General features: G+C 32.1%; 1 protein-coding gene across 2 annotated transcripts; it reads left to right on the plus strand.

Annotated features, from left to right (window-relative positions):
- Positions 1–82: 82 nt before the first annotated feature.
- On the plus strand, positions 83–21,558 carry LOC132723833 (homeobox protein Nkx-2.2a-like). 2 transcript variants are annotated; one of them, XM_060708625.1, is made up of 3 exons: positions 83–147; positions 18,771–19,008; positions 20,048–21,558. In XM_060708625.1, the coding sequence occupies exons 1-3, from the start codon at positions 109–111 to the stop codon at positions 20,869–20,871; spliced, it is 1,101 nt and encodes a 366-aa protein (XP_060564608.1). In that variant the 5' UTR covers positions 83–108; the 3' UTR covers positions 20,872–21,558. The 2 variants fall into 2 exon arrangements, with proteins under 2 accessions (XP_060564608.1, XP_060564607.1); XM_060708624.1 differs by lacking the exon at positions 83–147 and adding an exon at positions 8,695–9,380.
- The last annotated feature ends 663 nt before the right edge of the window (positions 21,559–22,221 follow it).

Below are 22,221 nucleotides of genomic sequence, written 5' to 3' on the forward strand. Positions count from 1 at the left end.
AGACCTCCGGATACAGATCCGTGCATTGTTTAACTTTCATACCCTTACACCGATCCATGAACGGTGACATATGAAAATTGACTGTCGTAATATTTACTTGGAAAAAATATGGCGGGCCGAAGTTGTTGTGTGAGATATAGATATGAGGTGAGTGTTTGTTTAAGGAGAGAAGTTGTTTGTAACCGGCAGATGGAGGCTAGTGCTTATCGCTGTTATATTATATGCCATATGTCGTGATAATAGAAATACGATAGCAACGTGTTCTCTCCAGCTAGTTGTGTATTGCAGTTGTCAATATCAAACAGCGAGAGTAAACTTTTATACCCATAAATGCTAACAGTGTCTGAATTGAAAATTACAGCGTCCCAGAATGTATTTATAAGACTTCATTTACATAAGAGATTGCTGTAATAGGAAAGCAAATCCAACTGATCTTTGCCGTATCAGCCGACCAGAGAGAGTCGGAACATAGTTTAATTTTTTTGTCCCAGCCAAGCCTTAGTGCCGAAACGGGTTAACTTTTAAGGTGACGAATTATTGTGATGCTCTTATGCTGTCAAACGAATTTCTGTGTCTTTGTTGTTGTAGCTGCTGCTGCTGCTTCTGTTGGTGTTGTTGTTGTTGTTGCTGCTGATGCCGCCGCCGCCGCTGCTGATGATGATGATGATGATGCTTTTATATTTGTCACGCTTATTTATATGCGCACTTATGTGTCCATGAAACGTTACCTATCATTATTAAGCAGAAAGTATGCTCTGAAAAAGACCGGAGTCATTATATTGTTGAACTATTAACCTTTAAGTACATAAAACATCAGCCTTATGTGCCAACTGGCACGAAGGGGATAGGTTGGTTGACATCAAAATCAAATATAACACACAATTAATTACCAACTCAACGGTCATTGTTAATTTAGGGAAGATCTGTATAGTACACGGAGAAATTAGAAAAATTTCGTTTCTTTGAATTTCAAAATTTCAACTCATTGTTTTTTGGGGTTTTTTTGTTTTGTTTTTTTTATTTTTAAACATTTATTTAGGGAGCAGGGAACCAAAAACCAAAAATGAACACTTTTGTAGTTCAATGTGGCCAGAAACACAGTACCAAATATTTCAAAATTTGTTACAAAGGCAGATCACCAATTGCACAACACTATTCAAGGATATATGACATACATTGAAGAAAATAATAGTTTACATGCATTGCTCCTAAAAATAATGACTGAAAGCAATTTATATTTACCCCCTCCCACAAAAATCACACCTAAAATTTACCAATATGGGCAGACTTCATGAAGGTGCAGCATACTCTAGAATTCGCGCGATACCTTTAAAAAAAATCACTTACACACACTGCAATCAATGGCATTTTCAAAAATGACTAATAAAGTGTCTGTCATACGTTTAGATTTTTCACAAAATTTATCCCAAGTTTCTTACTTGTTTGGCGCCATCTGTCAAAGATTGATTTTTAACCTTTTCACCTCCATTCTGAGAGTTAAGCTACCAAAACGCTGCACACAAACATGCAACTTATAATAATCACGTTCGAGTTCGCTTCCTGGAACCAACCAGTACTGGTGTCATATAAAGAAACATGGTCGTAACCCGATTACGGCTCGAACCACAAACCACTTGGTCACCGCTCTCCTTGTGTTTTCCTTTTTCAGATGTTCAGTGGTTGTTATTCTGTTATTGACAATAATGTAATGAATATATCAAAATATATTTTTCATAAAGCGAAAAAGGTTTTTAATTAAAAAATCTTTAATAGTTAACATAGTTTTTGTTGTTGTTTTTTTAATTGAAAAAAAAAATGATTTTTTTAAATTTAAGAAACTAATTGGGTCACTCTTACTATCAGTCATAAGGTTGCAGAGGTGTTGGCATTTGTGTAATTATGATGATAATATAAAGCGATCTCTAGAACTCACGATCAGTTTTATTAGAACAGACGTTTGTTATTCTGGTGGAAACATCGAGTGTAATTAATACAAATTGATTAAAAGTGTCATTAAGTTCGTTCTAAATGAAGATGAATGCGTTCCGATTAGTAGCGAAATTTTATAAAATGTATCAACTATCGATACCGGAAGTTGCGGTATGATACGATGTGTTATGTGTCCTCACGATCACAGATAGCGCAGATTTTCTACCTCATTAAATGCCTGTCATTATCTACTTTGTGCAGTATTAGACAGCTTATTCTTCAAGCACATTATTCGTGAGTCTTCTAATATTTTGCTTGATGAGTTTCTAATGAGATCGTCATCAGCTTTCCAAGAACTTCCGTTTCTGCGCAGTGTCTACTTCCGGCATTGTTACAGACGAGGAATGATAAATTACTCATAAAAGGTTTCTAACTAAGGCATTAACAAACTGAACTATTTGTCTGTCTTTTGTGTATTCGATATTTTAAAGCGCTCGACTTCAATCGAAACATTTACTTGTAAAAAGGTTCAGTAAATGTTCTGAAAACTTGTAACCTGAAATAAACAAAGAATGAAATTGTTACATGTAGTTCTACTTTATATTAATTTTTCAAATATGTAAATTTGTATACATGTAACTGTATGAATAATGTCAGTTATATTTTAAGCCTATTTCTAACCTTCAGTTTATTCAAACTTTTCAAAAATTGCACTACAAAACGTACAGAGTTTGGTCCGACTGCAAAGATGTGCATGCTTCCCTAGCTCTTTACTAATTGCAAATACTTATCAGTGTCGGTTTCAGCAAGGTAAACTTTTATTTGTTTTGTTATGATGATCTTAATAATAAAATCGGCGGCCATATTGGACGCCATCGTGGATTCTGAAGTTGTGAAAGCAAAATTTTGGATTTTTGTTAAGGAGAGACTATATACTTACTCTGATGTAAGTTTCAGATTTGGACAAACATTTCGATAAAATGGCTCTTGGCTCATAGGTTAAGCTCATAAGCTCTAGAAATGGGCTTGCAGATTGCGGCTCATACTTCTGATTCTATATAAAACGGCTTCTAAAAATATTTCACCTATTTTAAACGTCTTTTCGTATTATCCGAGTGTAAGGCTCTGAGAATATAATACATGTATCAGTTTCACACGATCTGCTAATCCAAATTTCGCGTTATAACAAAATTTGCCTTGGAAATGATTACAACTCGTACATGTACATAGTATACAAAGCATTTAATCGATAACAATGATATACAGTAGTGACAAAGACAACAAGTTTCTACTAATATGGCCATCGATGATATCGTTATCATCCCCAGCACCCATCCTGGTTTTGTAATATAATAGTAATAGAAAGCATGAACAGGAGCAAGAGAAGTGTTCTGCTCATTGTAAATAAATAACATGTCGGTAATGTTTTAAATTATTAATGCACGTTTTACTTCCATATCAGACAGAACACCAAGCAGAACTCCATTTATAATGAATGCACAAATACACTAACGTATAAATTTATATTTTTCTCTTCAAATATAGCGGAACTAGACAGTGATATAATGAAATAACAAAATGATAAATAAACTTTCAATGAAATATATTTTTGTTAATTATCAAAATCCATATCTAATTAGGTCAAAACAAAAATTAGTGTCGGTTTCATATTTCAAAATGGCGGAGACGGACTACCGGTATTTTTTTCCAGAAATATGCAAAATATTATGCTATATTACCGATACACTTAAAATATTTTGGCCGAATTCTTCATTGTTAAATTGTATGACTAATATACGCCAAATTTGACAAAAACACCGGCCATTTGGAGAAACATGTATGGTATTTCCGTGAAATTAGTGATGACGCGCATTTAGTGATGTTCGATCTGTCAATCAAGTAACACTAGATTGAGCATAATGTAAAATTTTATACTTTATATATCATTTGGTCATTTGATAAAGTCATCTTAACCCTGTTGTATACTATCATATATCTTTTAAATGATATGTTTACAACCAGATAATTATAAACATTATTTAAACCTTTGTTAAGAAATGTAATATTATTAAAGGAACTCCGCCGAGGTTCAAAGGCCTAAAACTCTAATAAAGATGCGTTTGGGCACTTAAAACGGAAAAACAAGGAACAGACGATAAAGTAATATAATATTAAAATTGAAATCAATTATCGATATTTAGTGCGATTTTTAGCCAGTTTTGCGTTAGAAGTGTATTAATAACGTTTTTCATTTTAGGTCATTTTGCCCGATAAAAATGATTATTCTCGAGAATCGCACTGAAAGATCTGAAATATTGCACACAGTTGGTATATTTTTCCATCAAATGATATACAAATATCTCGAGAAAAAGAAATCCACCATGTCTATATAGTAGAAAGTTGACATATAGGTTCGTCATGCCTATTATGGTAGAAACATATTGGTTCGTCATGCCTATTATGGTAGAAACATATTGGTTCGTCATGCCTATTATGGTAGAAACATGTTGGTTCGTCATGCCTATTGTGGTAGAAACATGTTGGTTCGTCATGCCTATTATGGTAGAAACATATTGGTTCGTCATGTCTATTATGGTAGAAACATATTGGTTCGTCATGCCTATTATGGTAGAAACATATTGGTTCGTCATGCCTATTATGGTAGAAACATATTGGTTCGTCATGCCTATTATGGTAGAAACATGTTGGTTCGTCATGCCTATTATGGTAGAAACATATTGGTTCGTCATGCCTATTATGGTAGAAACATGTTGGTTCGTCATGCCTATTATGGTAGAAACATATTGGTTCGTCATGGCTATTATGGTAGAAACATATTGGTTCGTCATGCCTATTATGGTAGAAACATATTGGTTCGTCATGCCTATTATGATTGGCTCGTCATGCCTATTATGGTAGAAACATATTGGTTCGTCATGCCTGTGCCTATATGGTAGAAACATATTGGTTCGTCATGCCTATATGGTAGAAACATATTGGTTCGTCATGCCTATATGGTAGAAACATATTGGTTCGTCATGCCTATGCCTATATGGTAGAAACATATTGGTTCGTCATGCCTATATGGTAGAAACATATTGGTTCGTCATGCCTATGCCTATATGGTAGAAACATATTGGTTCGTCATGCCTATTATGGTAGAAACATATTGGTTCGTCATGCCTATTATGGTAGAAACATATTGGTTCGTCATGCCTATTATGGTAGAAACATGTTGGTTCGTCATGCCTATTATGGTAGAAACATATTGGCTTAGTTGTTTGGCTAAGGACATTCGTATTGGCGCGAACCAATGCATAAAGGCTCTCAAAATGCTTCATTTTCGAACAAGTCGTGTATTTTTTTTTATTTCTTACTGTCACTATTTCATATGTATCACTTTTAGTAATTTAATATAATCCATCTGGCAAAATATATGAGTTTCAAAACTATTATAGGCAGGGTCGATAAAATACAAAACAATAATAAAACTTACTTGTTCACAGATAAATAAGTTAAGATAGTCAATATTTTAAAATATGTTTAAAAATTAAAATAAAAATGTTTATATTCCTAGTTATGAGGACTTCTTCAAAGTAAAAAATATCAATAAAAATGTCATCACATATATGTAAAGGATATGTAATTTATTTAGACATGAAGTACAAACAGTCAAAATTATTTGCAAGTTAAGCGGTGTGGTCTTCACAGAAGGTATACTTATTACAATTTTCTTCTACCGTCTTCGACTGTCCAATACTGCCGTCTTAGATTTTTTGCCGATAGAATTTTCAAAACATATTTATTTTTAAGCCAAGAACGTCTGATAAAAGTCTAAAAATGTCCAAACATATTTATATGTATAACAGTATTAAAGTTTCTTTGTAAACTATCATTTCGTGTGACGCGTATCTCTTTTCTTTTTTAGTTATTATTTTTTATGGATTTAAATGATCTTCCATTTAATACTTGTTGATTTTTTGATGCTATAAACATTTAACAATTGTATATTTTGGGCGTAAAATTTACTTAATTGAATATTTGTAATAAATGATATGTTTTGCAAGTGGTATTTTGTTGTAAATTTTCTTTTCTTTGGTTCTCAAAAGCTCTTTTCCCAAACACACCGGCTAGTTTATTGTTCAGTTATGTCGCATTTATTTTTTGTACAGTCAGATTATATTTTTTACATTTATTCCCATCAGAACCACGGTAAGTTTTGAATCACGAACCCGTGTATTCTTTACATCACCAATTGTTGGAATGGAGTAAAGGACTTGATAAAATTTGTTAATTCCGGAATGGAGTAAAGGACATGATAACATTTGTTACTTCCTGAATGGAGTAAAGGAAATGATAAAATTTGGTAATTCCGGAATGGAGTAAAGAACATGATAACATTTGTTAATTCCGGAATGGAGTAAAGGACATGATAAAATTTGTTAATTCCGGAATGGAGTAAAGAACATGATAAAATTTGTTAATTCCGGAATGGAGTAAAGGACATGATAAAATTTGTTAATTCCGGAATGGAGTAAAGAACATGATAAAATTATTTACTACGAAATGGAGTAAAGGACATGTTAATATTGCTACTCCCGGGATGTAGTAAAGATCATGATAAAATTGTTATTTCCGGAATGAACTAAAGGACATGATAAAACTATTAAATTCGAAATGGAGTAAAGAACATAATTTAAAGTGTTACTTTAGGAATGTAGTAAAAAACGATAGTATTGTCTCTTCTAGAATGAAGTAAAGAAAGTGGTAAAATGGTTTCTTCCGGAATGGAGTAAATACATGATCTGATTGTTATTATAATGCACCTCTTAATTTATCTATACATTGTATATTAAAATATAATATGCATAAGAAATGGTTTTTTTTTATTTTCATTTCTGAAAATACTTTAATTTTTGATGTCATGTTATATTTTCCGAAAAGTCACTAATTGACCAATAACCTGACCCATCTTTTGCTTATGTTGCTTTTTTAGCAAATAATAAAGTTATACTGATTTAGTATTTTGTATGGAAGTCAAAATACTTCTTTGTTTACATTTTGTTACTTTGATGACAAATAATTTCACGTTCATCATTACTTCCTTCAGGTAATAATTATCTAGCATGCTCTAAAACTATTATTTAAACTTTATGAAACTATTGTATGCCCTTACATAAAAGAGAAAAACTGATTTGTTTCTGAAGCATAATGTGCCTTTAATGTAACACTTTTCAGACATGTATACACTTTTAAATATGAATATCAAGATCCGCTATTCTTAAACACATACAATTAAAACATACTAAGAATTAAACGACTAATGGTTATTTTCTGTGTTTTATTCTTTATCAGAACAATGAATGAAAAAAAATATTAGACCTTAAAAGGTACAATAGCATCCTTGATTTTACGGCATTTACAACAATACAATATACCAAAATTTAGAGCATTAAACGAAAAGCACATAACACATGACTTAATATTAAATTCTGTGTTTTGATGTTTGTTTTTTTTTCTTAGCAGTATTTGCAAGATCAGTTACGTCAACTGTGTACGAATAATAATGGTGTTTAAGTAGACCACTCTCTATAAAAGTCCGTGATTTTGATGGAGAATACCAAAATTCATTCATTAAACGCCTTATAACACGTAACCAATGAACCTTCGGTATTTGCAAAACGTGATTTTGAAAAATAAATCATTTAACGGATCCAATCTAATCAATTTATCATCATTTTTTATTTCCCAAAGTAAAAAGATCCGTATCAAATACATATTGTACTCCAGCTTTGTTTTTATTATCCGAGTCCAATAAATCCATATCAACTATATATTTTACTCTTTCTAGCCTCGTTTTCAGTTTGTGAGTTCAAAAGGTCCGTGTGAAATCCATATTGTGCTCGAAGTAACGTATCGTCCAATATAGCTGTGTTCCCGCCCAATATAATTCGGTATTGTACTCAACAATGTATTGTAACCTCTTATTTTAGCATTGAAAGAAAAGCACCGATTTATTATGTCATTGTGGTATTAAAAACTGTTGGAGATTTATATGTGGTGATTAAATACAATACCTCTCTTATCTAAGTCAGGGATTTCCGAATGTGCAAAGTAAATAGATAAAATTCTTAAGATATTTATTACGTTTCTTTTTTGCAGACGATATTGGTGCACGTGTTAATGTAATAACGAACACATGTCATATAAGATTATACATGTAACAAGCTGAATTTTAGACAAATCTTTACATTTTAAGATATTTCTTGAATATCATATTAGGATACATATCTGATTTGATTGCACTAAGTAACGAAAACACACATATTTAAGTGGATCAGCTACAAAGCAAAGTTTAAAAACTGTTATGTAAAAATATCACCTTTTTAACACTGCTTTATCTCGTTACATTGAAAGCAAATAGTGAATTTCGTCATTAATTCTTTCTCTGTGTATATGCTACATAATTATTTCATTAAATGCATAGTCACATTCATTTTTTAAAATTCGTTTCAATTTATTGTTTTAAAGCGGGTTTTTGCATGAATTATTTTATCAATTATTACCCCTGCTATAAATTGGCTATCTTTAAAGTAAGGTACAATATCAGAGAAGAAAGGGTTCGTTCGTCAGTTTTATCATCTAATAACGACAAAAACAAACATATTTTTACCAATGCTAAGAGTAGGCCATAAACTGTTCAGTATTTGCATATTAGTACGGTATCATAAAATGCCGTAAATCAAGCTTATCTATATTGTCCCCAACCGATCAAAGTTACGCGGGTAAGTCAACGTCTTCAGAGATAGATCGGCGATAAAAGTAAATTTTGGGTAATTTTCGGATGTTCACGGTTTTTATCAGAGCTATTGTCTCTTAATGTATAAAGGTCATTTTATCTGTTTAGTTCAATTTGGATGTTTACTAACGAACGGAAATGGGGAGGCATACAAACAACAGAAACCGGAACTAAAATAATATCGTCTGAAAGGAATTTATTAAAATTATCTCATACAATCGCACAAATCAAACTTTTTCAAATTGGAGTAAATAAAGAAGTAAGTGACCTAGCTATATCTGCTGGATGATTTAAAGAAACAAAAGGAAAAAATATATATAACAAAAAGAAGAATATATATATATTTATTTATTAAAAACGAAGCATAAAGACAAAAACAACAACAGCAACATTTGTTGGACTGATTCAATTTTCTTATTACAAAGAAATACCGTTTCCAGTAATCAGAACGTCGGGAAAAAAAAAACGTTTAGTGATGTACCTGTAAAAGTGGAAAGTAGAAGAAAGTAGTCGGAAATAACGTTCAGTGATGTACCTGTAAAGGTGGAAAGTACAGGAAGTGACGTAAAGAAATAAGGCAGCGTCTAACAAGATGATGTCAGAAAGTCCGCTAAAATCAACGACAGACGCAATTGCAGAGGCATGGTCAGCGGTACGTGATACATGTATATCTCTTCATTTCCTTAATCTACATAAAAAAAACTATTCTATTTTACTTCATGTTATTACACAAACTAGATTTTTTAAATTCTTAACATATGAATAGCATACATTTAACAAAATTTCAACAATCGGAGTTATACAAAATCCTCAGTGATTTTGAACGCTCCTTGTCTTCTGGTCCCATGCTTTTGAAGGAAATGATAAATCCTTGAACAAATATGAGAAGCAATTAAGGACCACAATCTAAATTTCATACAGGCTGTAAGCCCCAGTCGTTCACACATTTATCACGTTACAACTACGTTCATCGCACCCGATTTAGGTTGCTAACCCATTAATTAATCAAATTTTACGCGTTGATACCCTTATTATAAAACTGAAAACCGTTTCTGTTGCACACAAGAAGTTTGTTCATATGTTTTCACTCTGTCTTAAAATTGATATATCTTTGTTTAGCGTTTGGAAAAAAGAGCAGAAAAATATTATAACTGCGCTTATAATAGTGAATAACATGTACATACTTTTGCAACTGCATCCGCAAAACAATGCCTAAATTAAAACTACCCAAAATCAAGCACGTGCATATTCCTACACGACATATTTCAAACACATATACATATTCTATTCATATGTACAGCATATTTGTACGATGAATAGAGTTTGTTATAAAAAATTAAAAATCAAACATTGTGACACAAATCATGCTATATCTAACTCTTGCCCATTCTGAACTCTGTTCATCAAGCGCTATCTTCTAAATACCAAAATGACTGGGGGGTTTATTGTGGATACACAATTTCAAGTGAGATAACTAAGTAGTGAATAATATGCCCACTCCAAAAAGGTGTCAATGAAAACTAAGCTCTTAAGATTATCCAAGGCGCATCAAACATAATGAAGTAATATCCCATAATCCTCCATTTCATCGATTTCACAAGACGCTTGACTCTTCTTTAGAAACAATTATCTTCATCATCCATATACTAGATTATATTCACAGCTTATCCTTGAAAATTTTAGCAAAATGGTGATAAAGAGATTAAAATGTGCAGAGAGACACTGCCAAGTATTGACCAACTTATGCCATTTTCTTCAAAAAGATTGACATCGCAACGCAACCACGTCCGCAGGTAAATATCTGCATTTGTGCGTAGCTAAACACGCGCGCTCACTTTGGTATGTATGGAGGGAAAACCGTAGCACTCAACTTGAGGTTCTTAAACACATCAACAAAAATAGTACACATTCTCAAAATAAACACAAGATATTCATTCAGTTTTAAAACATGATTTAAAAGCTGGTCATTTTTAATATTTAACTGTTGATCAAGGTTTCGCAAACGTTGCAGTTTTTTTATATATTTTTTATATATAAAATTACAATGAATATGATTCTAAGAGTAAAACAAAAGTTAAAGCATTACTTTTATTTATATGTACTTATTTTTTTTGAAGCAGGCTTATCTGTTGAGTATGTGGTAACTGCATTTCACTGAAGAGCAAGGGACAAACATTTTCAAATTGTGTGAAAGTTTTGCAGTTTTCTCAAATGTTTTTGTAAACAGTTGACAAAACATGTCCATTTAATTTGTACCTTGTGTAAAGAAGTAGGCCTACAGTTAAGATCTCGTTTGTACAGGCGAGATTACCCGTGATTAAATATGTTGGGAGGACACCAAAGTTCTACTTGGTAAAGCGGCCTGTTTTCTGTAAACGATGAAAAATTAGATTGTTTTACTAGGGTTTAAAAAGCCACAAAATTGAAAGCATAACTCACAAGATAAAAGGCTGCTGTCGTAGTTCACTGACAGTCATGGAATTAAATAAAGTCACGTGACATCTGCTGATTATATTCTTTTTCTAGTTTGTGCATGTTTCAGCAAAACCGATCGAACTGCCGCCCAGACAAATATCTTTACTTTAAATATTAAGATTGTTAAATTATGTTTAAGATATGCATACACCAAATATCTTGAGGAAACAAATTAATTTGCCATGTAAACATAGTAAAAGTTTTAAACATTGGATGCCAGCCCCAATACCTAATGGAAATGCAAATCTATTTGGCAAAACACAGAGATCAAGTTTGAATGTAAACACGCAAACACGATCGTTTTTATTATAAAATCAATGATATTATCAGAATAAGATGGTTGCAAAATATCTCACACGTTGAAAAAATGAAAATGTAGTTTCACTAAATTTTCGTGTCCTGTTTTTTATTTAAAATGCTGAACCATTGTTAATAATGTTAAGTAAATTTTATATTGATTAGAATTCAAATGATAATGAGTTATTAAAAAAGATTTTTTTGTAGTCAACTGAAGAAATTTCTTTAGATTTAACCCGGTTATTACTGTAGCAAAAAAAGGCCATTGTTGTGAATGGTCGCAAAATTATTAAAAATAAAGCAAACCAGTGGGACGCTTTTTTTCTATCTGATGGATTACCTGGACAATAAACTTTCAGTCTTAGTGACAAAACGATGTTCTCTATGTAAATTCTAGTGCCTGTTGATTTATTTGTTCATGATCTTAAGACGGGGGGAAAATCCTTAGTTTATATATATTTATGCGTAAAGACAAACTCTTGTATTCGCAGTATAAACACCATTTCAAATCATTTCTAACCAATCTTTTTCGACTTTATACAACTGAAAGAACGTAAACGAAAAGATTTTCACTAATCTTGTTTGGCAAAGGGGAACATTAAATTTGAACAGATATTTTCGGGACCGATTTTTGGAATAATATCCGTCAAGTCCGTATCAAATTTCCGGCCAATGAGAATACGGCCTGTACTTTATATGGATCTTAGGGATTTATATGGAATCTAATGGCGCCGATTGTGTGTTTTGCACCGTCTCGCTTTATTTTCAAATAAAGCTCACAATTTTTTTTTTATAATTTCTAAAAGAAAAGTTGAATGTACTTTAATTCTCATCAGTGACACAATGTAAATGACCTTAATTTTAGATTTTGTCAAGTTATTCAGCTTTATGTTTTTGTTTTGGATGTTTTGAATTCTTTGACGATTGGAATAATCAGATATAAATTTTTCATTTTTCAAAGGTTATAACCACTTACTTTCGCAGTAATCTAAAAAAGAAATGCAACTACAAAAATAACAAATAAATAAATAAATAAAAGTTAGTGCACAATGAAATTTTTTTTGACATATAACTATACACAGCAAAGGTTTTTGTCACCTTACTAACAATGCAATATCTAATTTATTTGGCTTACAGTTTTACGCAAGATGGAAGCAATATTGTCCGACATACGTTTCACAAAAAGTGACATCAGTCTCAATAAGAAACATACAACGTGATCTCAAAACACTATCATTTCTTTATTTTCAAGCGTTCCTCAGAATGAAATCTTTTCTTTTTCTTTTTCTAAAACAAAAAGTCAATACTACAATATATTACGTAATAACATGTATCTAGGTGTTTTATTGGCGGACCGCCTTGTGAATATTTAGTTGAATATAGTAGGATATGTTCCGTCCAAACAATGAGCCGGCAATATTCTCTTGTTTGTTTTAAACCACTTGAGAATCTTGAGCATGTGAGCGTTATGGGATTTTCAGGTTTAGCAAGACTTACAGGGCGATAATGGCCCGCAAAAGAGCTACCATCGTGTAGAAGGTTGTACAACATTGAAGTATAATTAACATTTAATACCAAATAAGTGCCTTGAAGAGGGAAGACTCAAAATAAGTTGTGTTATCAAGCAGTACGGTATTTTCTATATGTTAGACTCTCAAAAGATAAAGAACACATTTTGAATGCTATTTTTTCCTGTATGGCTTAAGCGACATTGTGTGTATTTTATCATTTTAGGATTTGTTTAGATTTTTGTCCACAAACAACTATTTTATCACTTACTGAACACAGCACGCGGATCTATTTTAATATTTTTAAGTAAAAACAAAACTATCGGTACATGTTATGTTTATCATACTTTAATGATATATATTTTTAAGTTGAGTACCTTAAATTTTATATATACACAATTACACAACAAGCCGGTGCTAGGGGGCGTGAGAAACTTGCGTTTACAACTGCCGTTACAAACACATGTTCTTTTAGAATTTATGTTGGACAACATTTAAGGTTTCCAATTTTATCATATTTTGTATACTTTTATCAAATTAATTAAAATGACATTATCAAGTTGTGTGTTTATGAAATATGTTCAAATAATCTTAACTAATAAAAAATTTCAAATTTGTCCTTTTCATGTCAGATACCGTTCTTTTCCTTTTGTGAGATGTTGCAAAAATGTGTGTTTTCTCACAATAGACCGTTATCTAATTTTTTTGATTGTGTCACTCCTGTGTAATGTTTCATTATTAACATCACGAGCAAAAATGTTTTTCATGAATGCTCTTTTCTGTCTTATTTTAAAGCATTCATTCTTTCTACATTAGGAATCTCAGACGATTTAATGTTTTACAATTGTAGATTATTTACACACTGTATTTGATTTAACTTAGATTTACCTGGTTCTTATTCAATGCCAGTTTTCTCCCAAACATCTAATGTAAACCTTCTTCATCTAGATGGGCCTTCAGCAAATAACAGTCTCTACGACTTAAATCGTCCATGTGCTTACTTAGCAAACTTTATTTACCAAGTACTTATTTGAACGATATTAATTTTCCTCTAATCTTTTATTAGTTTGAAATGATCAATTACTTGCTTTATTTATAAAAAGTGAAAAGAAGACCGCCCATGTCTGAACTGTCCGTGTGTTGTCATTTACACAATGTAAATTGCTATATATTTGTAATACAGTGTTTAGGAGATATGTTTGTCTATACTGTATTAAAACAAGGTTCTGTCTTCAACGTGATTCATTTATGATGGTTCCTGATTCACATTTAAACGTTCCTATAGTTAATCTAAGCGATTTCAATATCAATTTTTATATCATTGACCAGCCAAAAAGTATAACGTGTTTTTAACTTTACTGTAGCACAGGAAGACAAGCCTTTGTCCTGGTGGCTTTTTCTTTCTTTAATACCAACAAGTGTTCATAACATTAACAAACTGCATATTCTTAATATATACTGGAAAATTATTTTTTATAATCAAAATTTAAAATATGAAATGTTATTAGTTCATTTGATACGTCAGAAAGTATTACTATTTCTTATTAGTAATATGTACCAGGCAATCCATTATCCAAGGCCCTGTCAGGGTGGTGGTATTGGTGTTGGTAGTTTTCACTCCGGAACACGGCAGTAAGCCACATTGAATTTATCAGATCACAGTTCAGCCACCGCATCGCTCCCAGGCAGGCTGTCAGTCAGTTTATCAGGACTAGTTGCCTTCACCTTAGCAAGGAATTGATAACTTCTGTACATGCCAGAGAAGTGATACAGTGGGAATGACCGTACACAATCACAACAAAAGTGACCTGCACCGTTCGGGAATCGAACCCGGACTGTCTGATTTACAGTCCTACGCTCTACCTATTGGGTTAACCTGACGGTATATGGCAGGGACTTTGTATCAAAGCTCCGTCTTTCCATGAACATATCCCTGCATAGGAAGTTAGAATCATCCTCCGCTATTTTGTGTCGACACAAAAGGGCTTGGTTCACTTATGACCATATTTGGCCTTGTCTCAGAATTAGTTCAAACATATATATAATGATATAAAGCACTGTGTCCAACAAAGTAAAACATGGATGCGTCAGTGCATGGACATACAGAAATAGAAAGTGACAACTCGACTCCTTCTACTGCCAGTTCCCGCCCTCCCTTGGATTGGGGGCCGGGGATACAATTATTTGGTACATAACATAACTGCAATTTTATTTCCATTTTATTTGGTTTGTACAGTTATACATGTATCTGAGTAAGAACAAGTGTGTTGACCTATAAACATGCTCTTTTATATTAACTTTTTATGTATTGTGTTTGCCCTTCCTTGCAATGGGGAACCTTTCTATTTCATATATTTTTGATTATCTATCAGCGGGTGCTTATTGCTAGATGGCAGGTTTTTAAAGGTTATCAGATGGTATTTGAGCGCACTTTTTTCTCGATATTTGTTGTTATTAATTGCCATATCTCTAGCTTAAGTTCTGAAAATTAAAAAGACCACTTTAGGCGGTGCTATGGGGGCATGTACAGATTCAAAAATAACAAATCTTTGTTCTCGATACATGTTGATTCTTTTTCCTCTGCTCTCTTGGGCAAGCACTTATTATGAATGAATCCTTAACATACTTTTTCATAGGTTTTGATTCCAACAATGGCCAGAATGTTATGTTCATACCAACAGCAGCAGATATTATATAATGTCTGACAGTAGTAAAGCTATGCCCCGTTCTTCATCTCAAGGTCCTTATATTACTGTAATCTTTCGGTTAAATCGCACAATGGGAATTTGCAAACAACAAGCATTTAATCAAATTAAAGTAAATATTTGAAAAGAAAAAAAAATTAAAAAAACAAAAAAAACCAAAAAATAACAACATCGTGCATGTTAAGTACTGTTATACATGTTTTGCCACTTACACAAATATTAATGGAATTAATTAAATGGATTTAATTAATTAATTGAATAATAATTAACTAGAATGTACGGTTGTTATCCATTGATTTTAAATATATGCATTTCAAAAGATGAGCCAAAATATTACAAGAAAATCGAAAAATGTAGTAAGATTTTAAGAAAAGAAAAAAAGTTTTTGAGATTCAAGTAATAATTTACATGTTATGTGCGATTAATGACTGATATCACATTTCTTCTGCATGACTAACACAGTATGGACTGATTTTGCATATTTTGACCTCTTTTTGGTCAGTTACGTGAAATGTAAGTGCCGTTTGCAATGCGTAAATTCCTGTTTTATTCACTTCACAATATTTTACTTTTCCATACATTTTCAAAATTTTCATGAACATTAGTATGGATCTTGACATATGCTGCTTAAAATGATTTTTTCCTAAAATCAGTGAGACTGACTAGTATAACAAAGTCATATTTAAGAACATGTCGGTGACAAAAAATGATACAATACAATGAGCATTAATATACCTATTATATGGCTGTTAATTTGTTCATCAATGCACAGTCCAAAAAAGGCATGCTTTTCGAATACCCTCGGACAACAAAGTTATATAGATATTATATCATATTAAAGGAATACCATAAAATGCTACCAAAAATCTAAAATATAGCTATATCATGCCAGTTTAGAAACAAATACAATATATGTTTATACAAAATATACATAACATCAAATATTTGTACAATATAAATACATATAAAATATGAAAAATATTAATTTGAAATTGATTTTTAAACCAAGTTATATTTATCAATAACAAATCGAACACAACATACTTTTCCACTCTGATAATCCATATTTTCTAATTTTACGGACATTTATTTCAATTTTAACGTATCCCCATTTCTAATTTGTATAGCGAAACAACATTATTTTATCAACATTAATATTATGGAAAGTTATACGTGAAGTTATACCTGATGAGTAAAAAAGCGTCATTTGAATTGGTTGTTGTTGCTGCTGTATATGGGATTGTTGTTAAATGTGTTGTTGTTGCTGCTGCTGCTGCTGGGATACACAAAACCCGGATTTATAGTCAGATGGTTAAAACCATTTCCCACGTGCACGTTATTGCAAGAGACACATTTGGACTCACGTCACCAGCAACATAAACTTTTATTCATGTAGAAACACCATTTCTATCATTGATTCAACGTCTGTAAGATAATTTTAAAAAAGCAATATTACAACATTTTTTAAAAGTTTTTTTATTGTGTTAACCAGAGACAATCAAAAACCATTTCTGGATCAACCTTAAAAACGAAAATTATCTTTTATAATATGTAAAATATCAGAGTGTTTCTGAACATATTTCATCATTGATTAAATCACATGTGATACCATTTGTATAAGCATTATAAATGTATAGGCAACAAAACAATGGTTCTTCAAATCATTATTAATTTGGGGGGGGTGGGGAGTGGGGAAGGGAGAAGTCATTTAACTGTTCCATACTTATAGAGAAGTACCCACAACACAAAAGAATTTAAGCGATTTTGAAATAATACCATGGTTTCTGGTTTTCTGATAAAAAAAGTTGTCTCCAAGACAATGATCATATATAAAAGTCATTTTAGATTAAAACTCACATTCCCAAGTGCCCTTTATTAATGTCAATGCACTACACCAGAAATTAGAAAGTCATTCTTTCATAGAAGACCCCCTTAAAGACTAAGAGAACAGTTTGTTACTGATGTAAATCAATACATTTAGTTATATTATAGACACAAAGACCAACACATTTGGTAAAGTTAGCTGTGTTGGAACTGAAAAGAATTTAAAATCAGTTGAACTTGAGGAGAAAAAAAACTGAAGATATTTCAAATATTGTACTAACTAAGAACAAAGTCAAAATAAATAAAAAAATAAAAACATTTGGTATCAAAAAATTAACAAACATCGCGGTGTACATCGGTCAAGTTTATAGATTTCGCATGACGGGATCCTTAAACGACGTCAATTTACGTTAATGCTCTCCTTCAAGAGTCTTTGTGTAATTAATTAGACACCATATTTGATAATTACGTAATTTGCCTCATGCCCATCTCGTTATCTGTCAAGACCAAATTCGTCAAATCTGTTAAACTGTTTTCTAATATCACCATCACCTCTTCACAGCAATAAAATAACAAGTATTTTGCCAGTAGGGGTAATGGATTGGCCCGGCAGTAGACATTCTAAACACATTAATTGGCATCGTTTTGGATTAATTAAACTCCAAACTTTTGTCTGACAATCGGGCAATTAAAGAAGGCAATAAAGCCAGCTAAAGTAGCTCTCTAAATGGAATAAAGCTTTTAATACTGACTGTGAGATATCACCGCAAATGTTTAAAATTAAACACCGCCGTATTGCTTGATTAGTATTACTTAAACTCAACGCCCATCCGTCACTTCATTCATTCCACTGGACAACGCGTCCAATAAAATTCTTTCCGCGTTCTCCGTATTCTTCTATCTATGAATCCTATTCGTTACACACTCATCTGTGATAAGCTTTAAGTGAACTGAAGACACTCCCCCTGCTATTGAACAGTTGTAATGTCAACAAAAATCATTGTAAAATATAGCTATCGCTCGAAAACCTCTTCCATATTGGCATGTTTTAATGACTTTTCGATTTTCTCCTTTAAACTCGAGAACACAGCGGGTGCAGATTTATTGTGATGAGTACGCAAGTGCTACAATCTTAACACTTTTAACTGTGTTATATAATTTACTTATCTAGTACGAATAAGTGTTTTATTAGATTTTTTTCATTTGGTGTTATTTCTTCTCTTGTACGGACAGATGGACGGCAGTCTAGTGATGAAATCAAGCAGTTTCAATGTAAAGGATATTCTGGACCTACCGAGGGAAGGTAAACTGGCATGCAGTCCTGTGGCTACAGGGACGACTACCACGGGTTCACTTAGAACTATTCCAAATATTCCAGATATTCCACCTGTAGACTACAGCTATGATGCAGCCGAAAATCCGTACACCCGATGGTTACAGAATAACGCTTCCGATGTCATGCAATATACACGTAAGCTATAATGTTTTGTTCTTTTTTATCACTTTTTTACAATCTAAAAATACTATATTTAAATCAAAACTCTTGGGTATTATCTTCATACCCTTTCTAGAAAATAAAAGTATATTTTTGCAAATTTTGTGCACAAGTATTTTGAACCAATTCAACTAAAATTTATCTCATCATAACGTTCAATATAAAAATATATGACACTTTTTCATTTGTTATTCTTTAAGAAATATATAAAATTTAAAATGTTATCATTTTCATATTTTTACAATTTCATCTATACTAGTCTCAACTCTTTTTTTTTCAACCTGTTAGGAGGGGAAAAAATAAACGGACTTTAAAGCCTTTTTGGTTAACGCAAGGGATAAAGCGGTAATGCAAACAAACATAAACAGTAAAGTGAAAAATAATTAATTGGTCATATATGACCTCAAAATAGTTACAACTCTAATTCAATTTATACCCAGGTGTTAGGTCGTTATGTTCGACCTATCCCTTATCTCTATTTCTTATTTACTTTATCCTCTTCAAAAGCAATTCAACGCACATTTACTGTGGTTTTATACTATTTGAATGTGTCACTGATATCTGGATGAATAACAAGGAATGTTTAAATTTCATCAACTGTCCACTTTCTCTAATTAACATGTGATAACCTCTCCATGTTCATCTCTTCTTCATCTCGCTAGAGATTTGGTAATGTCAATATAAGTTTACTTCAGCACGGCTTAACTTATATAATACTCTGAAGGGAAAAAACATAACAAAATTAGAAGCATATTAAAGGATGCTTTCTTTAATACCTTTTGAAAAAGTTAAACAATTTAGAGACTGATAATACCTTTGAATGAATTATTGATAGCTGGAAATAAGCATCCGTATAATTTACTCAGACAATTTTGTTTGATGCAATTCGAATAATTTATATAAAAATATATTATCAAAAATTATGTTGCCGATAAAATATGATATTCAGTTTGAATGAAAGTGATATACTCTTTTAAAGAAAAATTCATTTCAAAGAAATATATTTCTATTTTAGACTTACCACAGATGAACTCGCCAAGCAGTAGTTCAAACCAGTCGTCTGGTGAAATAGCGCACGAGACAAATGGCGGGCACGTAAGACTGAAATCAGAACATAACGAGTCTTCGGACGCTGAAGCAGACGACATCGACAAAGATGACGACGAAGAGGATGACGAAGATGACGATGAAAAGAAAGATCAAAATAGTTCAGAAAGTAATCAGAAAAAGAGGAAACGACGCGTATTATTCTCAAAGGCTCAAACTTACGAGCTTGAAAGGCGGTTTAGACAGCAGCGGTATTTATCTGCGCCGGAGAGAGAACATTTAGCAAGCATCATCAGGCTTACCCCCGTGCAAGTTAAAATATGGTTTCAAAATCACAGATATAAATTAAAACGTGCTAGACAAGAGAAGGGACTTGATCTCAATCCATTACCTTCCCCTCGGAGAGTTGCAGTTCCTGTGTTAGTAAGGGACGGTAAACCGTGCCAACCTAGTATGAACGGTGGCCTTATCAAGTCAGCAGATCATCATCATCATAATCTACAGGCGAATCTCAGCAATATGTCACACATGAGCCATACTGGAATGGGCTCCATGAACAATGTGAACAGCATGAACACTTTACCGTCCATGGGAGATAGTCTCCCGGGTATGAACTCATTAAATACGTCATTGTCATCACCTATGAACATGAGCTGTGCATATAATATGAACTCGGCAATGAATTCTATGAATGGGATGAATATGCCAAATATGAACACATATACTAACAATATGAATGTATTACCTAGTTATAGCCACCCTTTAATGCAGCCGCAAACACGTTGGTGGTAGCAAACATTTAAACAGCAGTGCTAGACATTTTAGTCTCAAAAAACAGACGATACTCCTTTACAACAAAGGACATTTCAAACTCGATTTTGAAGAAAAGTATTTATATGATTATTTTGTTCACCAAAGTGCCGTGTTATTTACATTCGATATATTTTGTGATCTTGATTTTCTTCAGAGTGGTATGTTGTTTTATATATACATATATCTTAAAAATTCTAACAGACTTGAAAAGGAAATCATATCGTGTGTAAAAAAAAATATTTTAGATATTATTTTTCAAAATGACAGATTATTAGGAGTTATTGTTTGGAGTATTCCTTTTGGGGGAGTCATTTATGGCAATAAGTATTATTTTTCTTTAAAATTTCGATAGTTCATATCATTTTGTCCACTGATATATTTTAAAATTTTCATTTTAAAATTGAACGTTCTTCATGCGTTCATAGACTTGGTTGTGCATTGAATTACTTTATAATCTTCTAAATTTTACGGTTTAATATATCATCACTATCCACAAATCTCATCGGTTAAAATCAATTGCATTAATTTATACAATTTCCTTTCCTTTTTTTACTTTTATATTCATATAATTGTTATTTCAGGCAATATTTTGTTTAACGTATTATTTGACCATTCTGTTGCACTAAATATTTTCTGGTTGTCTTATTAAAATATGAAAACTTGCAATTATATTGTTTTATATAAACACCCTTGAAGAAGGCATTAACAAAATAAACATGTCATACTCTAAGATAATTTCTTCGACATATTTGGTCTGCCGTGCCTCGGACGCATTTTTATTATTCCAAATTGCGTTCTGATTTAGACAAATCGTTGTTTCAGGACTGAAAAGAAAGTTTCTTTAAAAACTTAGTAAATTTAATACTTCCTACATTTTCTGTAACATACGCATCATTTACTTTATATACATAACTAGGTAATTGTTATTTATTGTTGAATTCAGGCTCTACCATTGTCAAATCACGGTCCTCATTCCTGATATATAAACGACAAAAACATTGATAAAATTTCATATTTATATTTTCCCCTGAAAATGAAATTTTTAAATTATAATCTTATCGTTTAATTTGATTTGATATTAACTTCCTGAACTATTATCCAAACGAGGTACAACATTGTAGAAAACTTTGTTTAAAACCGTTGACTCATTTTACCATCCTTTTATAGAATAATAGTTGGACATGATAAGCTATAGTAATAAATTAATAAAACACTAGTAGAAGTAAAATATGTGATGATATTCCCCTCTGATCTTGGAATTCTTTAGATCTGCTTTGTCGGATCATACCTGGCCGCTTTGGCCTTTGATGTTGAAATTTACACAATGTT

This window comes from Ruditapes philippinarum, unplaced genomic scaffold (assembly GCF_026571515.1).
Source record: "Ruditapes philippinarum isolate M1 unplaced genomic scaffold, ASM2657151v2 ctg489_1_1_1_1, whole genome shotgun sequence".
Lineage (NCBI taxonomy): Eukaryota > Metazoa > Mollusca > Bivalvia > Venerida > Veneridae > Ruditapes > Ruditapes philippinarum.

Excerpts from the sequence above, each read along its gene's own strand:
- LOC132723833 (XM_060708624.1), top strand. The coding sequence starts at position 9,321 with ATGATGTCAGAAAGTCCGCTAAAATCAACGACAGACGCAATTGCAGAG. Across the intron at positions 9,381-18,770 it reads TTGCAGAGGCATGGTCAGCG|ATGGACGGCAGTCTAGTGAT; the intron begins GTACGTGATACA and ends TTGTACGGACAG. Across the intron at positions 19,009-20,047 it reads CGATGTCATGCAATATACAC|ACTTACCACAGATGAACTCG; the intron begins GTAAGCTATAAT and ends TTTCTATTTTAG.